This window comes from Phalacrocorax aristotelis, chromosome 7 (genome assembly GCF_949628215.1).
Source record: "Phalacrocorax aristotelis chromosome 7, bGulAri2.1, whole genome shotgun sequence".
In the NCBI taxonomy this organism is placed as follows: Eukaryota; Metazoa; Chordata; class Aves; order Suliformes; family Phalacrocoracidae; genus Phalacrocorax; species Phalacrocorax aristotelis.
Window position 1 is genome coordinate 19,536,289 of NC_134282.1, and position 26,016 is coordinate 19,562,304.

General features: G+C 42.3%; 1 protein-coding gene across 2 annotated transcripts in view; it reads right to left on the reverse strand.

Moving 5' to 3' along the window:
• Positions 1–399: 399 nt before the first annotated feature.
• The window catches only part of RHBDD1 (rhomboid domain containing 1), a 199,644-nt gene continuing 174,027 nt past the window's right edge, over positions 400–26,016 (reverse strand). The window contains exons 8-10 of one of the 2 annotated variants that reach the window (XM_075099195.1): positions 24,901–25,118; positions 24,090–24,150; positions 400–17,216 (exon numbers count right to left, since the gene is read on the reverse strand). In XM_075099195.1, the coding sequence (XP_074955296.1) occupies positions 24,124–24,150; positions 24,901–25,118 (245 nt within the window). In that variant the 3' untranslated portion in view covers positions 400–17,216; positions 24,090–24,123. Of the gene's footprint in view, positions 17,217–19,831; positions 22,197–24,089; positions 24,264–24,900; positions 25,119–26,016 lie in introns of those variants that run through there. The other variant, XR_012661539.1, reaches the window with a different exon arrangement.

Genomic DNA, 26,016 nt, shown 5'->3' on the forward strand with positions numbered 1-26,016 from the left:
TTTTGTTGCTGGGTGGAGGAAGGTTATGCTTCCTCCCACTGGGTAGCCCCTGCGAGGAGCGGCTAAGGGAATTTGTCCAAATAAAAAAGAAGTCAGCGAAGCGGGGAGGATTGGGAAACAGCCATGATGCATCAGTTTTGTTACAGCTTTGCACAAGGTGAACTGCTTTGTGATCATGCAGTATCCATTATGCTGTGCATTCCTCCAGGAATCACAGTATTCAGGCCGTGGGTTGTGAAATGCTATAACAAAGAAATTAAAAAACAACAACATAAAAAGAGGGATAGGGAAGACAATGGGGTGATGGAACAAACAAAACATCAAAGTCAGTGCCAAACTGAGAGTTGCTGGCTTTTATTTGTTTGTTTGAAAAAAGTCTAGCCCAGCTCTCTCATTAAATACAGTGCTTTCCTAAGCAACTGTTTGTTCTTCCTGCACAGTAAACCCAGCCAAAGATGGGCTGAGCAGTTTCAGAGCAACAGGATGAGTCCTCTGGCCTTTATGAAACACACAGTAAACAGGGTGCACAAGGCAATGCTCAGGCTGTGAAGTTAAAACAGGAATATAATAATTGGAAAGAGGATTCCTTCCCCAGTCCATCGGAGTGCTGCAGTACTCTCTGGCTTTCCGTATGTAACAGCACCTCTGCTCTCAAATCACGGCCTGACCGAGGCGATCATTAGTATAGTCTACGCCAGGCACTTGAGACACATAAATGGGAGCCCAAGTTCATGAGATCCTCTTAAAAAAATCATGATTTGACTTTTTAAATGTGGGTTTTATGAGCCTTCTGGTTTTGCCTGTGAGGATCAGCCTTATCGCACGTTCATGCGTTCTCTCTGTCCACGAGGGCTAGCAGCAGATCTTTAAAAGCTGGAAGCTGAGATTCTCAGATGAGTAAGACGCCTGTAAACACTGAGGCTTTATGGAATGCGTGAAAGACATGAGACTTGTGAAAATTAATAAATAAATAAATAAAAGCCAGACTTGGCAACACTGACAGAAAGGACTGAATACCAACTGCATTACCGTAACATTTTTGTGGCCAAACTTGCAGCCTCAATGTTTTAATGATGGCAGCCTTTACTGCATTTAACAGAAGCCTGGATTTGATTCTTTCAGAATAAAAGGGCTTTTGAATGCTCTGTAAAGGCAGTTTCCTGACTCCATTGATCGCTGACACAAACACCAGAACTAAATCTCCTACATGTTGAGCTAAAGCAACAATCCCATTAATTTGGACAGCAGTGAGCTTGTACAGGAAGCCGTTGCTGGAAGAGGACATGTAGCATGAGCCGAACCAGTTGGCTGCTCTGCGTCTCATGTCGCCAAGCAAGAACAGGGCCAAGGTAAATCTCCATATAACCATGTTTTATTTGGAGGCTGCTAACACCCAGTCTGAATTCATGAAAGAATGCGAATAGCCACATCAGGAAACACAGCAAAAGATTATTCAAACTGGCAGGGTTTAAGAAGGAAAATTAAATTTGTTCTTTGTTGTCCCTGCCTATTTTTCCACTTCTGAATAGGAATAAAATTGAGGACTGCTCCAAAGAGCTTGCACATTCCTTCACATAGCTTTAAGTTGTGATGTAAAGACTACACTGGCAGAAATATCTGTATGTCTCAGCACATACTTGTCAATAAATACATGGAAAGGATTGTTGTTAAATTGCAACAAAATAAAAAAGCTTTAAAAAAGGTACATTCACAGCAGGCAAAATCTAACCTGAATGCAACTACAGACAACGGAGCGTGGCTACTCTCTGGGCCACGCTTCAGGAAGTTTGAAGTTTCTCCAGGGCATAAGAATCTCTATGAGGTTAATCCTTCTATAGCACAGCAATACAAGGGGGAAAGGAGCAATAATGCAACAGAGATACCCCAAACTCCCCTGTGAGGAAACATCCCCACTACATAATCATGCCTCTGTACTTTCACCCCCTGCCCAGTTACTGAAGAGAATCTTGATCAGCCGGAGCAGATCTGCCCCTGCTGGTGCTCTGGGATGGCCTCTCCGGGCCACCCCCCACACGCACATGCTGCCCGTGATTCTTGGGCATCCACCCCTACTTGCTCAGTTTGTCCTCCCGGTCAAGGACAAGTGCACAGCAGCTCCTGAAAAAAAGATCACTTCAGTGTATCTCAGAGTTGAATCACCTAAAATTTAAACATTGGCTTCTAGCTCACAGTTAACCAAAGGTGGCATTTCTTTGTCCCTCAAATTCAGTGGACCATCAGGGCCTTATATCACTACAGCCATGTGGGTAGGTTCAAACCTCATTTAAGAGGTTGCCAGTTTTCCAGCTGCTCATCTCACTACATCCCAGTTAGCCTGTTAGGGCTGGCAATATACTGTATGCAGCAAACCCTGCAAAGTAACTTGATTTTAAAAAACCCTCACAACATTTTAAAAGCAGACTTCTCATAGCTTGTTTAGAGTATGCTCTGTGGCCTGCACAACTCATCCAAAGCAACTTCTGGCAGATGTGGGGATGAGGGAACCTCTGACATTTCCATCACTGCAGGGTGGGTTTTTCAGTTCCTCGTCTATGATTATATAAATACAGGCAGAGCTTTTAAAGTACAAAACCACCACTATTCACGTGTTTACTCAACTGACTTTAAAATACCTGTACTTTCATAATTACAACAGTGACAAGGATTTCAGAGGGAAGGCTGATTTTTTTTTTTGAGGTAGAGAGGACACTTAGTGATTGAGGATGACATGTATTAATATTAACAGTCTGCTCCACCATAAACACCCTGTGTCTGGCATTTCAGGACAGTGCTTCACCCCGCAGTGGCCACCAGTACTTGCTGGTTGGAGGTTGTTACCTCTCTAGCCCAGGCTGCAGGGCAGAAAATACTTCTGCTCCCTGTCCATTTTGCATGCAAGTCAGAATAGCTTGGGCCACCCTCACCAGTGGTTTAAGTGAAAATACCCAGCATTGTGCTGAAGGATGAAGAGCCACATAGCCCATCAGCTCTGCTGTGGCACTGATGACTGCCCTCAAAGAGGTGGGAGCAGTAAAGTCCTAAGTGATTCTTGCTGCTTGCAAAATAGACAAGTCTGAGTGCTTCTGAGATCTCACTCTGCAGGCTGCTTCCCTGCTGGTGTGTTTTGAAAACAAGTAGGCTGAAGTCAACAGGCCCCAGATATAACTGTAAAAGGGACTGCAGAAGTGAAACAAAGGCACCCCTAACACAGTGTTTACCTTTGGACTTGGATAGTCCCAAATGATGTCTTGCTGTATGTCTGCACAGACCACAGCTCACTGAGGCCACATACAGGCTATATTTAAACTAGCTATTCCAGGTACTGCAGGCAGTGTCATCATGGTACCCATCCAGTGCAGACTGTGGAGCCCACTTGTGAAACTGAGAAAATACGCAGGTGACTACACTCTGCTGCACTCTGTAGCTCACCAGGGCTGCTACTCAGGTAATTTAAAGCTAGTTCGAGGTGCATTTCCACATGTTTATTTAGGCAGTGAAACCACCTGGGGCAGTTTCTTGCCTCCAGTCACTCCTGTGTCTCTGCTCCCTCCCAGCGTCCCTCCAGGTGTGCCAATACTACTATCTGTGAAGCTCACTGGAAACTGAATGCTTGAAGTTATCCACATGGCGGGGGTGGGCAGAGAAGAAGCAATACCCAACAGTTTTTCTATGGAGTTGCACAGGGACAACTGGAGGCAGGGGCAGGCTGAAGCACTCAAGGCTGGGAAGGGCAGGCAGTCTAGTTAGCCACCGCCAAAAGTGTGCATGGAACCAGTCTCAGAATACCCCATCACTGCTCTTGTAGTGAACAACGACCCTTAAATGTGCATAAATGATGTTAGTCCAAATGGTGTTACAGAAAGGATAAATGTGGTCTTTTTCACTCAACTGCCAATATTCTTCATTAAAACAGGTTGGCTGTGTTCTCTCTAACAGTGACATACTAGGGGCAAGATCTGGAAGAAGGCTGCCTACTGGAATCACTGCTGATGCACAGCATCCTGCCGGTACATTTTGTCTTTTGCTTGGCAGCCAAACATGGGACTTTTTCTTGACACTGTGCTGCCTTTCACTTGTATCAGATTGTGAGGGGTGGTTTCATCAGAAACAAAAGAGTGAAACGGAATAAGTAATAAATTAGAAGCAGGACAAAGCTGTCACTGCAATTCTTAGAACTTGAAAGAAAAAGAGTTAAAACCTCCTGCAGCAGAGATTTGAATATCGGCTTTCCCAAATGATGCCATAATTGTAATTGCCAAACTCCTCCTAAAGCAGTGTATACCTACAGACATTGCAGCACCAGAAATGTACGTGGTGAAGGGTATAGAATGTGCAGTGTAGGATAGAAATGAGGATGTTACAGTCAGTGAAAATCTTCATTATCAGGAGAGGCTAGAGAAGCTGAGACCATTTTCAGAGAGAAAGGAAAGTGCTGGAGGGGCCTTGCTGCATATTTTCAGATCAATGAAAGGGAATTGTGTTTATGCATTTTTCTTACCCTGGGTGAATCAACTAGGAGAATGTAAGATCAAATGGGGAGTTCAAAATGAAGTAAGCAAGGATGTTAGCCTTTCCCAGTGTCCCATCAAGGCATTAATGCAATATCATCTGGAGCTGGTCTGCTATATCTAAAGCTTTTGAAGCATAATGAACTTTGTTTTTTGAAACAGAATGAACTTTGCTTTTCAAATTAGAACTGACAAATAAAATAGCTTAATCATCTCATTTCATTTGGTTGACAGCAGGCTGAACATGAGCCAGCAGTGTGCTGAGGCGGCCAAGAAGGCCAATGGCATCCTGGCTCGTATCAGGAATAGTGTGGCCAGCAGGAGCAGAGCAGTGATGGTGCCCCTGTACTCGGCCCTGGTGAGGCCACACCTTGAGTACTGTCTTCAGTTTTGGGCCCCTCACTACAAGAAGGAGCATGTCCAGAGAAGGGCAATGAAGCTGGTAAAGGGTCTAGAGCACAAGTCTTATGAGGAGCGGCTGAGGGAGCTGGGGTTGCTTAGCCTGGAGAAGAGGAGGCTGACGGGAGACCTTATCGCTCTCTACAACTACCTGAAAGGATGTTGTAGCGAGGCGGGGGTCGGTCTCTTCCCCCTAGCAACAAGCAATAGGATGAGAGGAAATGGCCTCAAGCTGCGCCAGGGGAAGTTTAGGTTCGATGTTAGGAAAAAAGTCTTCACCGAAAGGGTTGTCAGGCATTGGAACAGGCTGCCCAGGGAGGTGGTTGAATCTCCATCCCTGGAGGTACTGAAAAGAAGGGTAGACGTGGTGCTTGAGGATATGGTTTAGTGGTGGACTTGGCAGGGACAGGTTAGTGGTTGGACTTGATGATCTTAAGGGTCTTTTCCAACCTTAATGATTCTATGATCTCTGCTCAAAAATTACTCCAAGGAAAGAAAACCCAGCAATTTATTGGAGACCTAGCAGTTACAGAAAGCATTTCTGATGACAAGTTTGTTATTCAGACATCTTCCCATGTTCTGAGTTGAAGTTACAATGAAGGGGAATGCCCCAACCTGAACTAGGTGCCACTCCAGCTTGGGAACTGTAATCTCATAGGCGTGGGCATGGTTTGATTTAGGTGTTTCAAGAGATGCATCAGAAGACCAGTACTCACTGTCAGCCTCTGCTTCAGAGACATCCATTCATTCTGTGTCCTTGGCATTTTTAAAAGCTAAGCAGATAGCATCCTAACCACACGGAGGGATGTGAAAGCGTTTAGACACAACCTCTGATTCTTTACAGTTCCTAGAGGAGCTACAGAAGAAGCCACACCCCACTGCCAAAAGAGCTAAACCCCTTTAACCTCATCTGTATAATGAGTATCTTTAAAACAGATGTAAACTCTCATGGTCAAATGAGAGACTCCTGTGCAGGGCTAAGCCCCAGGTGAATAACCAACCTTATTAGCTTGAAGCATCGGTTGCTTACATTTGAAAGGTTTCCACTGTGGCTGGCCTGTGACTCGTGACTTTAACTTCAAACAAATAAATGTGAAGGTTGAAGCATGTAGCTTACTGCTAATGGCTGAGACTAAAAAAAGGAAAACGATGTTCATTAAAGGATTCTATATTATCTGTCAGTATACAAAAAACCCCCACAGAAACTTAACCAAACCAAAACCTGTACAATGTTACTGGAGTTGTGCTAGTGCCAAGAAACATCAGGGATCCTACTGTACTAAATTTATAGTGGTATTAACTAAAATTGACTATGTAAAAAGGAGACATCCAGTCTGATCTTGCTGCCGGGACTGCTGAAATGAAGAGCAAAGTACATGCTCTCCAGTGGCAAGTCATCCCATCTAAATGAGAAGAGGAATCTCCAGGTGAAGAAGAAATTCCTTCTCCATCCGTTATGGACACACCCAGACAGCTCCTACAAGTTAAAGCTGAGGGAGATGAATCCTACCTTATGGAGGAACAATTTCTTCCCTAACTAACTTATCATCAAAGACAATGGAGAGACATCCCAATCCAGACTCAACAGGTCCCAGAGTGGGGATGTGACAGGAGACTGGAGGTGGTAACCTCTGGGTCCAGATGATACCATCTAAGGCAGACGTTTGCCCTCATGTACAGCGCAGTCACTGGCAGAGCCCAGCCAACATCTGTAGCCAGACAATCCCTTTTTTAAAAACAGAATTCCATCTCTCTCCTGCACAATGAATATTTTCTTGCATTATGAAAACATTATGCCTATTGTTTTGAACAAAATCCTGACACATTCTTATTTGACCTAGTTGAGATTTTTAGTAGTTTCTCGTATTTCTGCATTGCAGTACTGCCAATACATACCTGAAAAAATGATATAAAGATTGGGGGCTCATCTTGCTTCAAGAAGGATAACTGTAAATATTTCTGGAGACTGTTATGGATAGTGATACAAATTCTGCACTTACTACTTTTCTCTGGATAGGAGGGAAAGATGTTCATTTAAAGCATGTTAGACAGTCATTTTAACTTACATTTCTTGAACACTTATTTGTGGTTGATCACCAGATAATGTGATCTAGAATCTTATAAAAATGCTAATTTGGTTGAGATTGGCTTAAGAAGAGACAAGAACTGATCACAGCTAGCTAACATGTTAAATTGGAGTAAAGTTGAATTAACAAACAAGGAGACAAAACTCAAACCTTTCCAGATTCACCCCAGTGACCTGAAGGCTGAATATCTGCTCGATAAAGATTTTTAAAGTTACTAAACTTCTGGCCATTGAGCAGTTATTTATCTGCAGTTCTAGGGGACATTCTTGAGTTTCCCAGATCCTACTAAAACTGAATAAGTATAAATAAATGAAAGAAATAAGCAAATGAAACACTTGCATTGAGCTTCTTAGCAAAATACACTAATGGCTAATCATTGTGCAGTCCAAAAGGTGCGCAGCCATAACGTATTTTATAATCTATTAGAGAATATATATTCTCTAATATAATATTATGTAATATTAATATAGAATATAATAAATATAATAAAATATTAGAGAAAGTTCCCATTGCAGTCAAACAAAAACTGTTGTAAGGGATTGCTAAACAGACTGCAATTAGTAGTTTGTACATATAGACAAGCTTTAACTAGCTGATGCCTTCAAAATGCAAGTCCAAGTCTCTTTTAAAACTTGTCCCCTTCACTCTGAAGCTGAATGAGTTGCAGAGCCTCTGGAAGGATAAGGCCTTGACTGCTGGAGTTTTTCAAACTATGCATCCCTTTGATCCTTTCCCAATATGCAAAAAATACTAAAATTCTCTCCTGGATTTCATTACACATAAAAAGACATGAAAGTGCAATTTTTCCTTACTCATCAACAACAACCCACCAACCCTAGCTCCAAGCTAGACCATTCTGGCTACTTCAAAAAATGGTTTTGAAATTTCCGTTTCCAGATTGCCCTGGCAGGTATAACTGTGACTTTGCAAACAGCTACAGCTGTGTGTGCTAATTGCTTTTCTCTAAATTATTTATGAGACACTTTTGACTGATGAGATTTCTCACAACAGCATGTGCTAACCATTGGCAGTGGGCTCCTGAACTAGTGGGAACTCCATCACCTGCTGAGGTGCAGAAAAGCCAGCTGTTAGCAGACACTATGTCCCTGGCAGCCTGTTCACTGAACTGTGAGGTCAAGCTCTATCTACTTTCATCTCCTTTTCCAATAACTGCTCAATAGGAAATTTATGTGTAAGCATTATATCTGCACGTAACACACACCCTTTACTTTTGGGACAAGATCAGAGAATTCTGGAGACTGCCTAATTTAGATAAGGCAGAATTTAGGGTGTCAATGACCTGTAGAAGACAATCCAGTTCACTAAACAGGGCTGTTCAAGCTCTGGTCCCAGCTGCAGCAGGGGGTCTGTAAAATACAGTTATGAAAGCTAGAAATCAATAGGCTTAAATTCATGACAAAGGAGGTAGCAGTTTTACTAGAAAAATTTTACAAGATATATAAACTGAAAAAGAATAGAAAACACGACCACAGACAGTACAAAATATTTATCATGAGCCACCGCTTACCACTGCTTTTTCCTAGAGGGCTTATCACTGCTATCCAGATAAAAACTACTTAAAAAGCTATGGTTAAAGGTAACCATAAGCCCTGTCAATTAAATAAAAAAACCTAGTGTTCCAGGGACCAGCAAATTATGTCAGTATTTTTCTTTTCCTTTTTCAGATATGAACAACTGATAGGGAGCAGCAGTCAGAACCAGGGTGGCTAGAAGAAAAACTTCATGTCTGGAGTTGCAAGAGCTCAACAAGAAGCAGCCAGATGAATGAAGCAAAGCAGCCTGCTAGAATTACTGCTCACTATTGGTACTTTTATTGTCTTCCCAGGAGGCTATAAAGGTTTCTGGGTAAGCAACCAATGTGACATCTTCATGAGTTTCACAGCTGTGTTTAAGAACTAAATTTAAACATTATTCCCAGCCAAACTGTAGATGAAGTTGTGCGTTGGACCTTTTCCTAGGCAGTATTTTTACCCTGCCGATCCCACAAATTTTAAACTATTTGAATTAACCTTGTGCTCGTTTATTCTACATATGCCAGAAGATTCACAATGTTTTCTGTACCGAAGTCTTGTGACCTCAGATACAGGGGTTCAGACAGGAAAGAGAGGGTGATAAAGAGGGACCGTGTTACTCCTCAGAGGTAAGCTGGTATTTCAGAGCCAGGTCAGATATACCTGAGCCACTTTTCTCAGTGCATCAAAGATATAACCTGAATTGCTGTGAGAGGTGTGCAGAGGACAGCACACCATAATCTGGCTGTGCACAAGGTCAGGAGCAGGAAGGCAGGGCAGAACGTGCAATTGTCTTAAGAGTACCCAGAAGTTTCATTTCTTGACTCCCTTTCTCCCTTGCAGTGGAGGAGGCTCTCTGGCCATGTCCCATTCAGTAGGTGGCACTTGGGAGTTGAAACAAATGTGCCAGCTTCCAAGCCTGCTGCCTCAAAGAGATGGGCCACATGGACTCCTTGCACTTCCATGAAACAGCAGCCTGGTGTTAAGAAAATGGGTCCCCCACAGAACAAGAGGAGGAAGCGGGGAGAAAGCTAGTGTTCCCAGCCACCCATCACAGATGTAAAAGGAGACAGGACAGAAGGTATCTGTCTGGATCTGACACAGACTAACAGCATGGCATGGGTAAGGCTAGGAAGTCATTCATGCCTCATTTCTCCCACCTGTAAATTATTCCTCCTCCTTCATCCCCACAGGCACATCATTATGATTGCTCAATTAATTAACAGTTTAAAAGAGCTCTGAGACATTCAGATAGAAGAGAAAGATTTTTTTTTATATTTCTGCTTCTCTAAAATTGCATGCATAAACACTGAAGTTTGTAAGTCCTTTGCTGAGGATGAACAATTGTCTCCAGTTTATGGATAGGTAACTTAAGCCATGGAAATGTGAAAGCACACATTTTGATAAACATCCTCAAGTTCCAAGATCCCACTTTCTGAGTTCCCAGCTACATATAAATCCAGCTTGACTTTCAGAGAGCTGAGCACTCCTAGTCCTAAACGTGAACAGCCACAAGTGACAGCATTCACCCACTGAAGACCATGTACTCAAGATCTCAAATCAAGTGTCTCAAAGCTTAGCCCACTCTAGAAAACCTAAATGGAAACTTGCCCAAGAAAACCTGAATGGAAGCAGTGCACTCGAGTGCTCTGTCCACCACATCACACACAGCACGCTTGTGTTCAGCTAGAGCTTCATGCCATTGAGGAACCAGAACAGGTGACCAGACTTCTGGAAGCATCTATCACGTGGCTCCCCAGCACAGTGAGTTGTAAATGAAATTGTTAGGGGAGTGAGAGTTTCCCTGACCAAAACAATTAAAACTCTCGCATGAAAATAGAATGCTGAAAGGAAATCTGCCCATTCGGCACCATTATTATTTTTAACAGAAGACCCAAGTTCCTGTCAAAAACAGGAGAATAGACATTTCTGAGCCAGCTTTAATGGGAAGATCTTTTGAAATTCTCAGCCATCTGTCACAGTAGGAGTGCTTGTTGTTCAGCCCTTCTGAAAAACTTGGCCATTCTTTTGGAACATGGTCGTTTTGAAACTCTGCTTTCAGGCCTTTCCTAGGAACCACATCTTCCGTGGAAGGTTCTGCTCTTTCTGTGTCTACCAGTACTGTCCTCAGTGCAGTGGAACCTGCCAGTAAAGCAGGTAGAGATGGGCTTGAAGTGCAAACCTGGAAAATTGCTCTGAACTAGCCCTAAATCCAAGGACAAACGGGTAGGTTAAGTCCAGAACTAACTGTGCTTTCATTTAATGTTGCTTATGAAAAACATTGCAAACATATTTTAGCAAATTTCCAAATGTGTGTATCTCATGAAAATTGCTCACTGAATACTCCTTTTCACTTAGAAACATTTATTTTCCCCCTCTGATTCTTCCAGTCCTCCCTCTTCCCTCTCTTACTATTGTTGACATCTTGTCCCAGGTAAAGAAGAGGTAACAAGGGACCCCAGTCACCCAGCAATGGAATGAACTGCTCTTGCTCATAAAAGATTATTAACACTGGGACTCCAATTTGGGATGGAAGAGCAGCTTCCAAATAGGCCTCCCTGGGTGTTAATAAGATCTGCTATACAGACAGGAAAATTCTGCAGCAGGTGAATCATCTCATGCCCTGGGACCAGGCAAACGGAGACAGTATGATGCACAGCACTATATTAAAACAGAAGTATGATCCCACTGTAAACACATCTGGAACCTGCAACAATTCCCCTTCACAGAAGGATCTGAACTCAGCCCAGCAAACCAGAGCACTAACCTGGACACTTGCCCTTTCTTCTGATACTGGTTTGTTAGAAGAATATGTTACTGGTCTCCATTTTAATAAATACAGATTATGCTCCTGTGGCTCTCTGGGATAGAGAGAAAAACCGTGTTACTTTCAATGGAGCAAGACCTCCAACAAATTGGTGAGATATATAAGAATACTTTTTATTTCTAAAGTGGGCCAAGAGGCTTTGAAGTTACATTAATACCTCCAGATAAAGAGCCACACAATCCCTCCTGCTGCAAAGGAAACCTCAGTGAAATTCTGGCTACAGAAAAATTAACAGCAAAATTCCCACCAGTTTCACTGTGAACGAGACTTCAGGCCATAAATCTATTCTGTAGAGGGTTTTCTACCAAATGGTTGAAAATTCTTTTTTTCCAAAGGGGAAAAAAAAGTCAGTTGTTTTATTGTGTTTCCTTTAAAAAGCCATAACCAAATGTTTCATTTTAGATTGGGGTCAATCCCAATTAAAAAATTTCCAGTTCCCCCACATGCCTTCATGGAGCAGGGGAGCTGTATTGGCAGACACGTTCTGATGCTAAACTGAACAGACACATAAATGCTTGATAATGCCAGGCAATATGTTTTGAACTTTCCATCCCCACAAAACAAAAATTCAGCATATCAAGGTTCTCCTCCCTCCCCTACTCCCAAGTTTGGACAGAAATACATATTGCAGTATTGCAATTTTTCAAAGATTTTTTAAAAACTATTTAAATTCGTGTCAACAATGGCTACCACCTGGCACAGCCCTACCAAAGTTAAGAAGTTACTGTGGAATAATAAAGCATAATTCAGAACAGAATGTGGCCTGAAGAGCTCCATGTCCCAAAGAGCCCAACAAAACCATCCCCTTGGCTCTGCTTATTCCTTTTGAGGAAGAACCCAGCGGAAGGGAGGCAGTCAGTGTGACTGCCAGTTTTGCAGAGTCTGTGAAACTCTTGGGAGACGTGACCCCAGTTCTCTGGCTCTTGGATTTCCAACAGAGGACTCAGTTGAAAGTGATCCTCTCCAGGGCCCCAAGATCTTCACCCTTAACCTTTCTGAGTCATTAAAGAATATTCAGCTCGTCATACAACAAATACAGCAAACTTATTTTTGCTACGGCATAGCAATCTCAGAAGCTACTGAAACATTTTAAGCTAATGGTCAAGACCTTGTTTCGCAAGGCTGAAGCCCCATGAATTGAACAGAACTTCAGCACTTGCTTAAATTTAAGAACAAGCTGAAATGCTCGGCTGAATAGGAATAGCCTGAGGAATTATGCAAATGCTTAGATGAATCCGGGTCCAAATATGAATTACTTTAGAAGATAGAGAAGCAAGCGGTGCAATTTAATCATTTTTATCTCCTTACCAAGAATGCACAAGTTCTTACAGCTAATATTACAGCATCTTCTGCTGCTGCCAGAAGCCAAATGACCTATTCTTTAACAGTCAAGCTCTCCTCATTTTCAAACTGAAGATTAGTCCATTTATGCTGAACAGTGGCACAGAATGACAATTTCATAATACATAGATTGAGTGCTATTCCACTCACATGTTACATTACCTTGCCCTTTCTTCCACTGCACTTCCACTTGCAATTGACTATCATGGTAATAAGGTGGTGCTGCTTCTAATCTCAAATTGTATACTTTCTGGGATGCTGACAATTCACTAGATACCGCCACAGAGTGGCCAACCGGATCTGACCTCGAATCTGAACACAAAAAAACCATGGAGATACAACTTATTCATATTAACAGTCTGCATTAAAGTTACAATGTGAGCTGGACACTTCCATAAAATGCTGAATAAAATGAACCTTCAGCAATAGCACTCAAAAGGGCAGCCAGCACCTCCCAGCAGACTACCAGCACCGTCCACAAGTGATCCCATAAACATGAAGGCTGATTGTGAAATGCTTCTACACATGACTGGTCCTTACTTCTGCAAATACTCTCACAGGCATGAGCATTTTCAGGGTCAGATCCCACAGCTGTGTTGCTAACAGACAGTGCAGTAAGTGTCAAACACAGATTCCAGTTTGCCCTCCTTGCAGAAATACCAGTGAATCCTTAATGTAATCTCTGAGAATGTCATAATAGAAAACTAATGCTTTACAGTAGGATATCATGACCCCTCCACAAACTAAAGAAAGCCCTTATTTCACTGTGATCTGAGCAGAAAAATGTATGAGAAAGTGGAAAGCAATTAAATTCTGCTACCAAAAAGACTTTTGTTGGTAAATACAGTGCAACTGCCACAGGAAGTTATATAAAAGAGCTCGCTGAGAAAACATCCCAATTTAGACTGCGCAGCTCCAGGGACTGCTTGCTAACAAAATACAGAGTATTTTACTTCTAGGTCACCAGTTTCAATCTGGCCTCAAAGGAGAAAATGACTGAAAGTTAATGCCAGCTGACAGTGGTGTGAAAGCAGTAGGGTGGATCTCAGCCCACTTCCTAGTAGATTGGAGGACACAACCCAAGTATTTGTGATTTGTGAAAGTAATAAAGCTAAAAATTCAGGCTGTGATTCAACGATACATTAAATCCAGCTGTAGGACTCTTAGCACAAGGAGCTGATGTGATATACACAATTCTGCTGATTCCAGCTTGTCTGAAACATTTTGACAAGTTAACTGTGTACATACAGGTGCTAGGGCAGATCAGATATCATTATGCTTTTTACAGCTGGAAGTAAAATCCAGGTTGTGTGTGCCAACCAGTTCAATAGAAATATAGGTATGTGCCCATAGCTCATAGAGATCCAGATTGCCTGGTATCAAGGGTCACCACCGTGGCCTCCAAGCTTCATCCGTCAGTGACAGCAGGTGCAGGCTGTGTAGGAACGGGAACATCAGAACTATATTGTTTTATTGCTGCTGGTCAGTCTCTGGACTGGAGACAAATGAAGATGCTATCTACACCTCTGTCTGCCCTATGAAAGGGTGGAGGGTGCCAGATGGTTAGCAAGTCACCCAGGACACATAAAGTCACACAGGCATTAAATAGCATAAATAGCGAGGCATTAAATGACACCATCCCTGCTGGCACCACATCCCTGCTCATCAGTGCTCCATTCATTTAAACACTTTAAAGAGAGCAGGGAAATAGGAGATTAGGGAGATGTGCTGCTGCCTTTGATAAGCCTGAAAATAGGAGCAATGTTTGTGTTAATCCTGTAGCAGTAATATAGAAAAGGCACGATTAACTGCAGTGGCAGGAACAGTCTAGTGCAATCTATTTTCTCGGTGAATTCCTCTGTGGAAAGATGGGTCACAGGGAACACCTGCAAAATGCATCCAGGCGTTTGTATCTGCACTGTGTCCACAGCCTGTGCTCCAACAGATGGTTGGCCAAATGATTTCTTCTTCTTTTATTTTATTTTGGCTTTTTTTTTTCCCTGAACACACAGGAGCAGAGCAAGCCCTCCTGCCAACAGTGTAGAGAATGCGGAGCATCCAGCAATGAATCGGTGACCTTGATTAGTGTCTAATGAGTAGAGACCAGTTGCTTTTCACCACATAATAAAGTAGAAATGCTGTGGTCTGCCAGAGTTCTTGATGCTGCTCTGAGGAATGCTGTCGTAGATGCTGTCCATACAGTCTCTGCTTTAGGCACCAGTTAATCCTTGGTCCCTTCACACATGTGGTATCTCCTGCTTTACTGCCAGATCACTGTTAGAGAAGACTATGTATTTCTCTTTACATAAAATGCTATCTAATCAGCAGCACCAGTGTCAGGGCAGCTCCACCTGGTTTGTACCTTCAGACAGAAAATGTAGATAGCTTTGATTTAGATTCCTTATTTTATTTCTTATTTCCCTTAGAAATGATTGTATATTCTGTAAGTAGTATCTCACCCTCATTGCTGATAGCAATGGAGAGGAATGAGCAGCCCTGTAAATAAGAAAAGAAGAAATTCTGAATCCACTGGTATCAAGGGGAAATATCTTTGCTGAGTGTTCCCCTTAGAACGCTACACCTTTGGAAAGAAGCCAAAACAGGTTGGATTAGCTAGTGTGAAGGCTTGCAAGATCAACTGTGGCTTGGAAAGGCAATACCACTATAAAGGTTCTACTGAGAATGGAAAGGGATTAACATGTGCATCAAATGAATCCGTCAAGTCTTGGGACAAGGAAACATGAACAGTATTGGCATCACTTGCTGGTAATAATAATAAAATCAGGCTGATCAGGGGAAAAAGTACCTCTTCACTACATAACAAGAAGCAGTGCTAGCAAAAAGGCTACAGTCCCACCAACATCCTTATCCATGACTGTAATGCACAGCTATATTTCACTGGAGCTGCAGAGAAAACCACCCCATTCAGGCCACACTACACATTAGCAGAGGCCACAGAGGAACAGAAATCATGAACTGGAGGTCACAGGACAGACACAGAATAAAACAGTGAGTTTCCACATTATTTAAAAGCCCAGGGCACTTGCAGGGCAAAAACTTTCCTTTGGGGAGAGCATAGGGGGAAATCTGCTTTGAAAGGGAGAAAATTCACAGCTTATAAAAAGGAGGATGGGAATCAGAGATCTGGAAGCCAAATGCACAGAGGGTTTGCACTCTGCATGCAGGGGGACGAGTGTTACAAATGGGAGGATAGATTTTGTGGTCTTTGGAGGTTTCTAAACCCATAATGCTACAGCCTGCACTTCCATAAGGTACTCTGTGTTAAGCCTGAGCTCCCTCTCTTCCATTTCAGATTTTACCTGGAAAGGAAAAGGTTAAGCTGTTAGCATTAAAAAAGAAGTTAAAATATTTTTAATTTTAAGAAGAAGAAACTTCTTTATAGCTGCATAATCAGTTAAAACTTGCCTGTGGTGTTATGTCCGTGTGCTAGGTTTCCTTAGGGATCCATCTGCATCTGCATAATAATCTATTTTAATTGTATGATGCCATAGGGTATATGATACTGTATGGACAAGTAAAACGGCAAGGAGATGAAGGTGAGGCAGAAAATAGAGCTACCACATTTCCATCAGCAAAAATGACTGTTGCACGCAGTCATGTGCATGGGATAGGGAAGGGACAGTCATTTGAAATAAGTTTCTTCAGTCCTTCAAGTCCCCAAAATAAATTTCTTCAATCCCTGTCTTCAATCCAGATTCTCTCTCTTCTGTCCCACATCTCAGACCCAGTATCATTTCCTGCTCCGGACTGTAACAACACTCTTCAAGCCAGGACTTCTATCTTCTCCAGACTATGATGCCAAGGCTCTGCCATTTCAGAAGCCCCCACCTCACAGCAAACCCCTCCTATCGTAACCCAGGATCTCACCGTTTCTCCAAACCCTCTGTTATCATTTATACATATATAATCATCAACATTATCTATACAAATGAGATCAGGAACTTTTGGGATCAGAAAAATCCCAGATCACTCTTTTCCCTACCCTGAAAATGTTCCTGTTTCTAACCTAATTTTCAGTCAAGTAGATCCCAATTGCATGGAGGTGATGTAAAGAACCAGGCTTTTTCACATCAACCACAGCAGAAGGACCTCCAGGAGAAAGTTAGAGAAAGATCAGGGGAATACGGCCTGTCCACAGTCAGATCCCTGAGCAGCACATGCTATTTATAATACCAAGCCAGAGTCATGACTGCATCTCTTCCTGACAGATGCATCCTTTCTCTTCTCTTGCTTTTTTTCTGTCAGCAACTTTTGTACTCTCCCAGCACCTCTCCAGAGACCAACAAAGACAGTGGTAGGTGCAGTGGCAGCATACATACGTTAGCCATTTTCCAGTGGTCTTTCTTTGCTGCTCTGGCCCCCATAGGCTTGTGCAGATTTTGTAATGATGGATTCTTGGGTCTCTTTCTGGAGATGAATCCCAGCAAATGACACCGCCAAAGGAGGCATGGGGTGAAGCTGTCCCACCTGAGACTCTTAGGGGCACCAGGAGGTGAAGGATCTACCGGAAAAACAGACCAAGGCAAGGGAAGAGTTTGCAAAAATGAAAATAACTCCAGCAGAAAGACAGCTAGTGACATGACTAAACCAAAACAGCTGCCAAGCAGCTCATCTTTCCAAGGTTTGGTTCTGTCAGCGTAGCACGTCCTACCACTGTAAGTCAGTTCACTAATATCTGGATTTGTAACTTTAGAGGTTCTGTTACAGCTTGAGACAGGCTTGGGCGGAAAGGTGTTCCCAAACCTGGAACAGCATGGGCTTAAACTTAGGTACAGACTGAGACTGTCTAAGCTTTGACTCCTGAGCACACTTGAACTTTGTTGTAAATATAAGACAGAAGTTGCGCAGGGCAGAACTAAGCAGTTTGATAAAAATATATTATGGGTCACTTACAATTTTGTAAAGAATTATTTAATGCTACCAAGGTGAAAAGATGATCCTGCAAAAGGGTAAAATATATTAAGCAGGGAAAACAGTGCTAACATGCTCCATAAAGAAAATACTCAGTGCAATTACCAACAGACAGGATATGGATAAGCAGTTTTCAAGAGGAAAGCCCCTCTATCTCATTAAACAGCTGCTTTGCTCCTGCTTTTTTTCCCTGTTCAACTCTTCACCTTTAATCTGCAATACTCGGCTATGCTGCACACACCAAGAATGCAAAGCTGACAAGCAGAGGAGGGCCTCCCTTATCAGCTCAGGATAAAAGCAACAGATTGAAAGGATGGACTGTCTATGATTTTTCATTACAGACTGGTAGATACCTTATGCCTGTCGCAGACAGGCTGAAGATTAGGAGACCTGAAGATTCATTTATCTTTAAAGATTTGGAGGAACGTTGGTAAAAAATAACAGGTGAACTTCCACATAGGAAAGAAAAAAGTGTGGTGGTGTTCACACCACCAAGCTGTCCGATAGCGCAGGGCTGTTGCTGCCGCGTGGCAGGAGCTGGGTCAGCCTGGGGATGCCATTGCTCTTCCTAACAGAGGACAGAGCACTGTCAGTGCTGGCTGATGATAAGGGGAAGATACAGATCAATGAGTCCTCTCTCCCCAGAGGGATGCCAAAAAAGGGCATCTGTAGGTATAAAGTCTGCAGTAATACACCACCAAGGGAAGTTTCCTCCTAATCTCAGTGATTGCCTTATGGCCTGTAGAAAGACCTTTTCCATTTTTCCTGAGGACAGCAGGTAACATCAGAACACTGCTGAGACATTGCGGCAGGCTTATGTCTGCAAGAGGAGCACAGAGACTCCCAGGCCTGCACTCGTCCTTGCTGTATGAATAAAGCTCCTGACTACAGTAAAGACAGCTTGGTCAGGGCCTTCCTTATCCTTCCCTCCCTGCTGTGATCACAGAGAGCTCCCGCTCCGGCCCTCTGATGTGTTGGCAGCCTCTATAATTTAGAGTAGCTGTGATTTATGGCTTGTACAAAGACCATACTTAAGGAATACAAAGGTAGGGCTGGCCTGACCAGTATAGCTGTGTAGTTGCTGGCCCTTTGTATTGATCAAATGAGTGACGGAAGTGAAGAATTCAATTGCATTTGCTGTCTGCAAGGATCAGCTGAGGGACAGAGAGCTGGGGGGGCGGCGGGGATTTAATTACCCCTCACACCCAGCACCGGCAGCCAAAAGTGTGATGATGACACTGTGTATTGATGGGGGGAATCGCTCTCAGCCACGTCCCTTTGTACCTCCTCTCTCAGTGAAGAAGGAAACAGAAAAAAGAATGAGTAAATTTTCTGAATGCTTCCTCCTGCATTAATCACATACCATATCCTTCCATACCTCATCTAGTCTCTAGGGGAATGTCACAGGCACTGGAACAAGAGAAATGAAGGGAAGTTTATAGTTGCCTAAATCTAAGAGAGAGAGGTGTTTGTGGCACGCAGCATGTTGCAGCTCCCACTATAAATTCATGGGCAGATTTCCAACAAGTAATAGGGAGCTGAATCCAAACATACTACTCAGTGAAAGGCTTGAGCAACCTTTAATCAGACTCCTAATTGGTCTTTCCCTCTGTTTCACCATTTATCATTTGAGGAAACCAACAGCAGTTCCCAAATGAGCTTTTTTTAAGGTAAAATTGAGGACATAATCAGGTCTTTTAGAAAAGGGACAGTTCTAAATTCAGTCATAAATATTTGATACTATTGTCTGCCAAATTTAGTAAATGGTTTTAGTGGGGACCTGTATTTATCAAATTACCACCTTCAAGACAAATGCTTATGGGGAATGCAATTACGCTCAGTCTGCTTAGACCTTATTCTGCTAATGAGGGCATGCCCCATCTTTTCCAAAACAGCACTTCTAAAACAATGGTCCAATTTTAAATTACAGCCACGGCTGCCTTGTACTGACTGAATAGCTGTCATTTAGATTCCTCCTATCAACTCCGAATTCCCTTTCATCTAGGGTCTGTCTTATGTGATGGCAGCCCAGAGCAGTGACCTATGACTATGCTTGACTTCTTATCTCATGACATGTGGACTAACTTACAAATGTGGGTAATTAGTTAAAGATGTTCCATGACAAATTAGACTAATGGAATTGTAATGGTTAAATTAACATCTTGAGGTCAGTTTTAAGGTCCCTTGTTAGGGTTGATAGTTCAAAATGCAAGCTGTCAGACTCTGGGAAGTATCTTGTTTCTTTTAATAAAAGTGCTTCTTTTGCATGTGAAAAACCAAGGACTTAACTGCTGAGATAGGGCCTGATCCAAGGGAAACAATCTGGTTGGCAGTTTCTGGATAAGGCAGTCTCTCCAGTCCTGCCCCCAAACTTTGTCCTGTAGGCAAGATACACAGTGGAGCAGAGCAGCAACCATGAAGAAGGATCAAAGCACACAGCTTTGCACTGCTATGAACACTAATCTCTCACTCTCCCCTTGCACCTTTCAACTGAAAATTTCATCTGACATCTTTCTTCAGGGAGGAAGTTAATTTTGCAAAATCAAACAGTCCAACATAAATTAAACAGATAAATCATGTCCTGTTATCCACATCCTTCCTCCAGGAGGAGCCTGCAAGGCTCTCCCTGTAGGCTTTTCTAACAATAAAGCTGCTTGTTAACTCTCGCACAATGCTAAGGACAAATGGGAAAGGAAGAGACAACAAAATGGAAAACATCATTCTGCAATTTTGTCAATCCCTGGTGTGCCAATGTCTTGAGCACTGCATGCAATTCTGGTCACGCCATCTCAAAAAGGTACTGTAGAGTGAAGAGAGGCAGCGAGAACATCAGAGGTACCAAATAGCTTTTATAGCTGAAGAGACTTCATAGACAAAAACTCACTCACTTATCAAACAGACAGCTGAACTTGGAGGTGATTGAGCTATTTAACATGGAGTGGGATGGAGAAAGCAAACAGGGAATAATTACTCTTTGCTTCTTATAACTAAAAGGAAATACTTTTTACACAATGGTAGTTGAATGTGGAGGTCACTGATGTAGAGTCCACAGGAATGAGTGTGTTCAAAAAAATCAGATAAATTCATGGGAATCCACCATCAGCCACTATATACAGCAGTTCAGATACAGCCTGGAGCTCAGAATTGCTTCCATATAGAGCCCCAGAAGCTGGAAAGACGTATCAGAAAAAGGACTCTTGTCTGGGTGCCCCCATTTATGCTCTTTTCTTATCCTTCCAATACTGCAGTCTCTGAGACAGGACACCAGGATGGACAGGGCTTTGTCCTGACTCGACAGGGCCACTATTATCACCTGATCTTGGGTGTCTCCTCCTTGCAGACAACTAATTAGTCACAGATAAGCTTAAGTCCGCTTCCCTTCAAAGGCGGCCCTGACCCCTTATGGCCATCTAAAGGAACAGTTTGCTTTTCAGAGAACTGTCTCCTGCCCCGGGTTCTAGCGGTGATGAGGGGTAGGGGTACTTATGTGTAAGTACATGTACATACACATGTGACTGGAAATGAGATGGGTTCCCTAATCACACAGCCTCCATTTCTAACTCCGAGAACATGCTTTGATCTTTCCTTTACCAACATAAACACAGAGCAGAGTACATGCTTAGACAGACATTCCCTGCTGAAACAAGCTGCACTACTCCCTGCCCAGACAGAGAACAAGACAGCGAATGACACAAGACAGCTGTTAGCTATGTTGCTGAATCCATGCTCTTTGGATATAATGGCATAAAGCACAGTGCAAGGACCTCTACAGAACAGAAAGGGTAATGTGGGTTTCTGTGTTCAGGTATCGTTCCAGAGCCAGTGCAGGCAGCTCTAGCAGGCACAGCACCCTCCACTGCTGTTTACTTCTTGAAACAGATCAGTCTATTAAGTTCACCTTTAAAAAAAAAAATCCGTGGAAAAAGAATGGAGCCTACTATGATTTGGTACCGTCTGCTTGATCTTCTGCCTTTTAGGCAAATACTGTCCTCCTCAGTTCCACAAAAGTCAGCTGTATGAGATGGAGACCACTGTGTCTCAGAGTCCAGCCACGGCGTGCCCTCTTGTGGCACTACCCACATGTGGCCTTGCACCTCGCTGAATCTTGGGTCAGCCCTGTGACAGACTTTTCTCATGGTCGTGTCTCCCTCCTGGGGAATCTACATACCCAGGAAAAACACTCTCCTTTAGATACTTCACAGGACAGCAGAGTGTGCACTTTTCCCTACATTTCATGAGTTCTAGTAGGTGAGGGAATAGGAGGTGGCATGGTCCCATGGGCAGTGCATTGTCAACCTGAAGTACAGATGAAACCAATCAACTCCAGTTCCACTTGGGAGCCATGGTGCTGGAGTTCCTGATATGGCAGGTTACACAGTCAGCTCTGAGGCTTCCAAAGAATCAGCCAAAATGGTAATGTCATTGCTTCTCTCCCAACCTGTGGAGGCGACAACTCAAAGGGAAGACTGAAGGCACCCAGTCAGTACCCAGCAGGAACAGCCAGGGATGGGGAGGTTCCTTCCACTTTCTCCCAGCGTACATGTGGAGAGCAATAAGTCAGACCTTTGTGCTTAAAAGGAACATTTAAATTATCAGATGAACATAAAAGGAAATACTACAGTTATTACATTTTTATTCAGGGCAAAACCTGCAGGAATGGAGAACTTAGGTATTTAATATGGATGTAAGATAGCAGTTGTAAGATGACAGAAGGAATAAGCCAAGACAAACAAACATCCACTCAGTGGCTTGAATTTCTGTATCTTTCATTTCCCTTATTCCTGGCATATGTCATTCATAACTTTTTCATATATGTATCAGGACAAAATGACAGCTAAAAATGCAATAATTTTCCTACACAGACAAACCCAGGATTTGAAAGCCCATAAATAGAACCATGCAGAATTCATCACATTGTGCATCCTTGTACTCTTTTTATATCAGTTCATATATGTGAAATAGTAACAAGTAGTAAACATTAAAATATAAAATGAGAATCTCGTTATTACTACACTGCAGTTCTTGTTCTTTATGTGAGAGCTTTTAGCATTAATAGCTAGAGGAGCATATACACAAGTCACACTGAGTTTTGAGAGAACTAATTAAGTTCTGCTGGTTTCCATTACAGAGATAGGACTATTTGGACCTTGAACATAAGACAGAAAGAAGTGAATAATGGTTTATCTTTAACATAAGGAAGAGAAAAGACTTCCCATTAGTGGAATGGTAGCAGCTGTTAACTCTGTAGAGCATATATAAGTTAGTTTGAAAAGTCTGTAGGTAAGGGAGATATTTCAGCCTCAAGTATCCTCATAAGACACTGACATACTTAGGCTGTATTTTGCAACATGTTTGTAAAGTTAATGCTTGACAATTTTCTGTCAGTATTATACAGAAGTGATATAAGTATGGTGTTATCAAATAAATTGACATGGAATGCACATCACCAATGGATATAATATAAAAATTCATTTGAAAAGTGGATAATATATCTAATCTAATATCTATCCTTAATCTTGCTTGGAGAGAGCCAGAAAGCAAGGCTACCCAAGAGTTTGCCTTTGTTAGAATACTTAATACTAGTAATAAAGGATAATAAACACTTAATCTTGTTTGCTTCCACTGCACAAAGGTACAGATATTTCCTAAAATAACATTGGCACAAAGCTAATTAGAATCATAGAATCACAGAAATGCTGGTTGGAGGGGCCCTCTGGAGATCCCCAGCCCAATCTCCCATTCAAAGCAGGACTACTGCCAACACCAGATCTGGTCAACCATGGCTTGGCCTGATGACATCTTAAAACTATCCAAAGATGGAGATTTTACAGCCACTTTGGGTGACCTGTTCCAGGGCTACACCACCCTCCTGATGAAGAAATCAAGTACGACAAAGGTTACTAAGACTTGTAGTGTCTTTTAAAAGACTAATGAAGGTCAACTAAAGTTTGGTCTGATGAAAGAGACTGTCCTGCCCTAAAAGTCTTGTCTCACTGTTAACTCTTACAGATTGAGTAAAAGCCAATTAGAGAGTAGTATTTAACTGGCCTGTCTCTATTTTACCTCCAAACACTGAATAACATGGAATATTTCAACCTCTCACCAGTGAATATATCCTCAAAATCATCTTCTGATGGTATGGAAATGTTCTTAGTTATATCTGATGGAAGGAGAGCTGAGGTGAATGGACTGTATATTCAGTTGAATAGGACATACAAAACAAAGACAGAAATTGAATCCAGATTTCTTATACACTGCTTAACTGAGTTAACCACAAGTTCACTTTATTGGTAGTCAGTCTTCTTTTCCCACAAGTTACCACAAAGATAAGTTACAAAAGTTTGAAACAACCCTCTGAGGGCAGCATCAGTGATGACAGCATTTGCCAGGATCCAAATTTAGACTCGAGTTTACTACCTAAGAAAGAGGAACACTTTATAATAGCTACAAGTATGGAGCTCACCAGGATCCCAGTCTGCCACTCTCCAGCTTCATCTTCACTGAGATGGATCCTGCAGCTCCTCCTGGAGAATGTAAAACACAGTCGCTGACTCCACACACAGTGACTTCAGATTTCTGTAAGATTTCAAAGATGCCACTGGAGTCTTTAGGAAGGGTTCAATCTTTAAGATGACACCTAAAAATGACAAGTGGGTGATGAGAATGAAAATGCAGCAGAAGGGGTGGCAAGAGCAGGGTTCAGTGCATATATTTACACTCCTAAAATGAATCAGTTGGATTGTGTCTTACCTGAAGAGTGAAAGAACAGCCAGGTCTCTGTGCTCATTTCCTATAATTTCATTTCCTATCATTGTTGTGCTGCAGCGTCAGCTCATGTAACAGTAGGAACTGACTTCATGGAACAGGGATTTACTCCTGAGAATGGGACAACTCAAGCCCCTGCAGAGGTGCTGTTCTGTACCTGCAAACCTTCTTTGCATATATCTTGAGAGTGACAGCTGAAAGATGCTGGATCCCATTACTATCTCTAAACACACAGTCCCCTTTTAGCCAAGATCATGGAGTGCCCTTTTTACTGCAGCAATGTAAACATTTACCAAGAGAAGACAGGGAAATATGATCTGACACAGGAAGATTAAGCTGTATGGGTTTTTCACAGGAAGCCAAATTCTTTAGCTGTCAGATGGAAGCCACAGAGTGATGCCTATTGTTGCTTAAAGAGTAATTACTTCTGATTGCTTCCGAGTACACTAATTTGTCTTGATACAGAATGACAGTATAACCCAGAGCAGTGGTTAACTGCATTACTTTACCTGTGTACAGGTTTTCTGGAATATACCCACACTGGTTTGAGCAGCATTTCTTTTTGCCAGGACATTGTACATCCACTTTGCAGCTCTGTACCTAGGTAGAAGCAAAACCTGCCACTTCGCCCAGCAAGGGCAGTGTCCTGGCTTAGTAGTGAGAAGGGGTCTCAGAAACTCATGGCTGGTCAGGCTTGGGGCTGGCTCCACAGACAGCAGCAGCATTACTGAAAAACAAGGCAGAGGAGAGTAAAACCAGCCAATTTCTAGAAAGGAACAACTAAACTGAATGGATGAATGAAGAATGGTAGGACTGCAAGTGCCAATTTTCTAATCTGCTCTTGTTCTCTTATATTCTTATATACATTACATATGGTACTACCTTAATCCATTCATACACTTAAGAAAAGCCTTTTGCTAATTTCGTCCAAAGGAATTATTTCAGTAGTTCAAGGGAGGCAGGAATAGAGAGGTAGGGAAAACTTGCTACTTCACAAAATTGTTGGAAGTATCAGAGTACATCCTGGACCCCAGCGTAAGTCCTTTCCGTCAGGGATTATTCTGCTATGTCACTATTTTACATGCTGTTGCAGGGCAGGAGGAACCTCTGGACTAATCACAGAATCCTGCTTTGTCAATGCTTTTCATCTGTGAGCAGTCGAAGAAGGAAAACTTGGAAATTTTGAAAACTGAAAGCTGAACAAAACATTCAGGTTAGGTCACTCAGGGTGTTTTGTTGTCATTCTTTTAAACATTTTGTTTCTATTTTCATTTTTTCATTTAAATTTTCTCATCTCCATTTTCTTAAAACTTCAAAGTAGAAGGTGACTTCAGTTGAAATAAAAATATAAAGATTTCAGGTTAAAAATGTCAAAACATTCTTTCATGCACATTCTGAAAAAGCAGTTCCATGCCTTGGCTGAGTTAGAAGAATGGTGGAAAAAGGATCATGGTTTATGAATCATTTGAATTTTGACAAAATAGATTTTTTCTGAGAGGAAAAATAGCAAAAGAAAAAAGCTCACCAAAGAATTCCTGACTGGTCTTAAACAAAAGTTCACCTAGGATACCATCGAGTGATACTGCCTATTTGCAGAAAAGAACATTTTTATAGCTATTGACTGT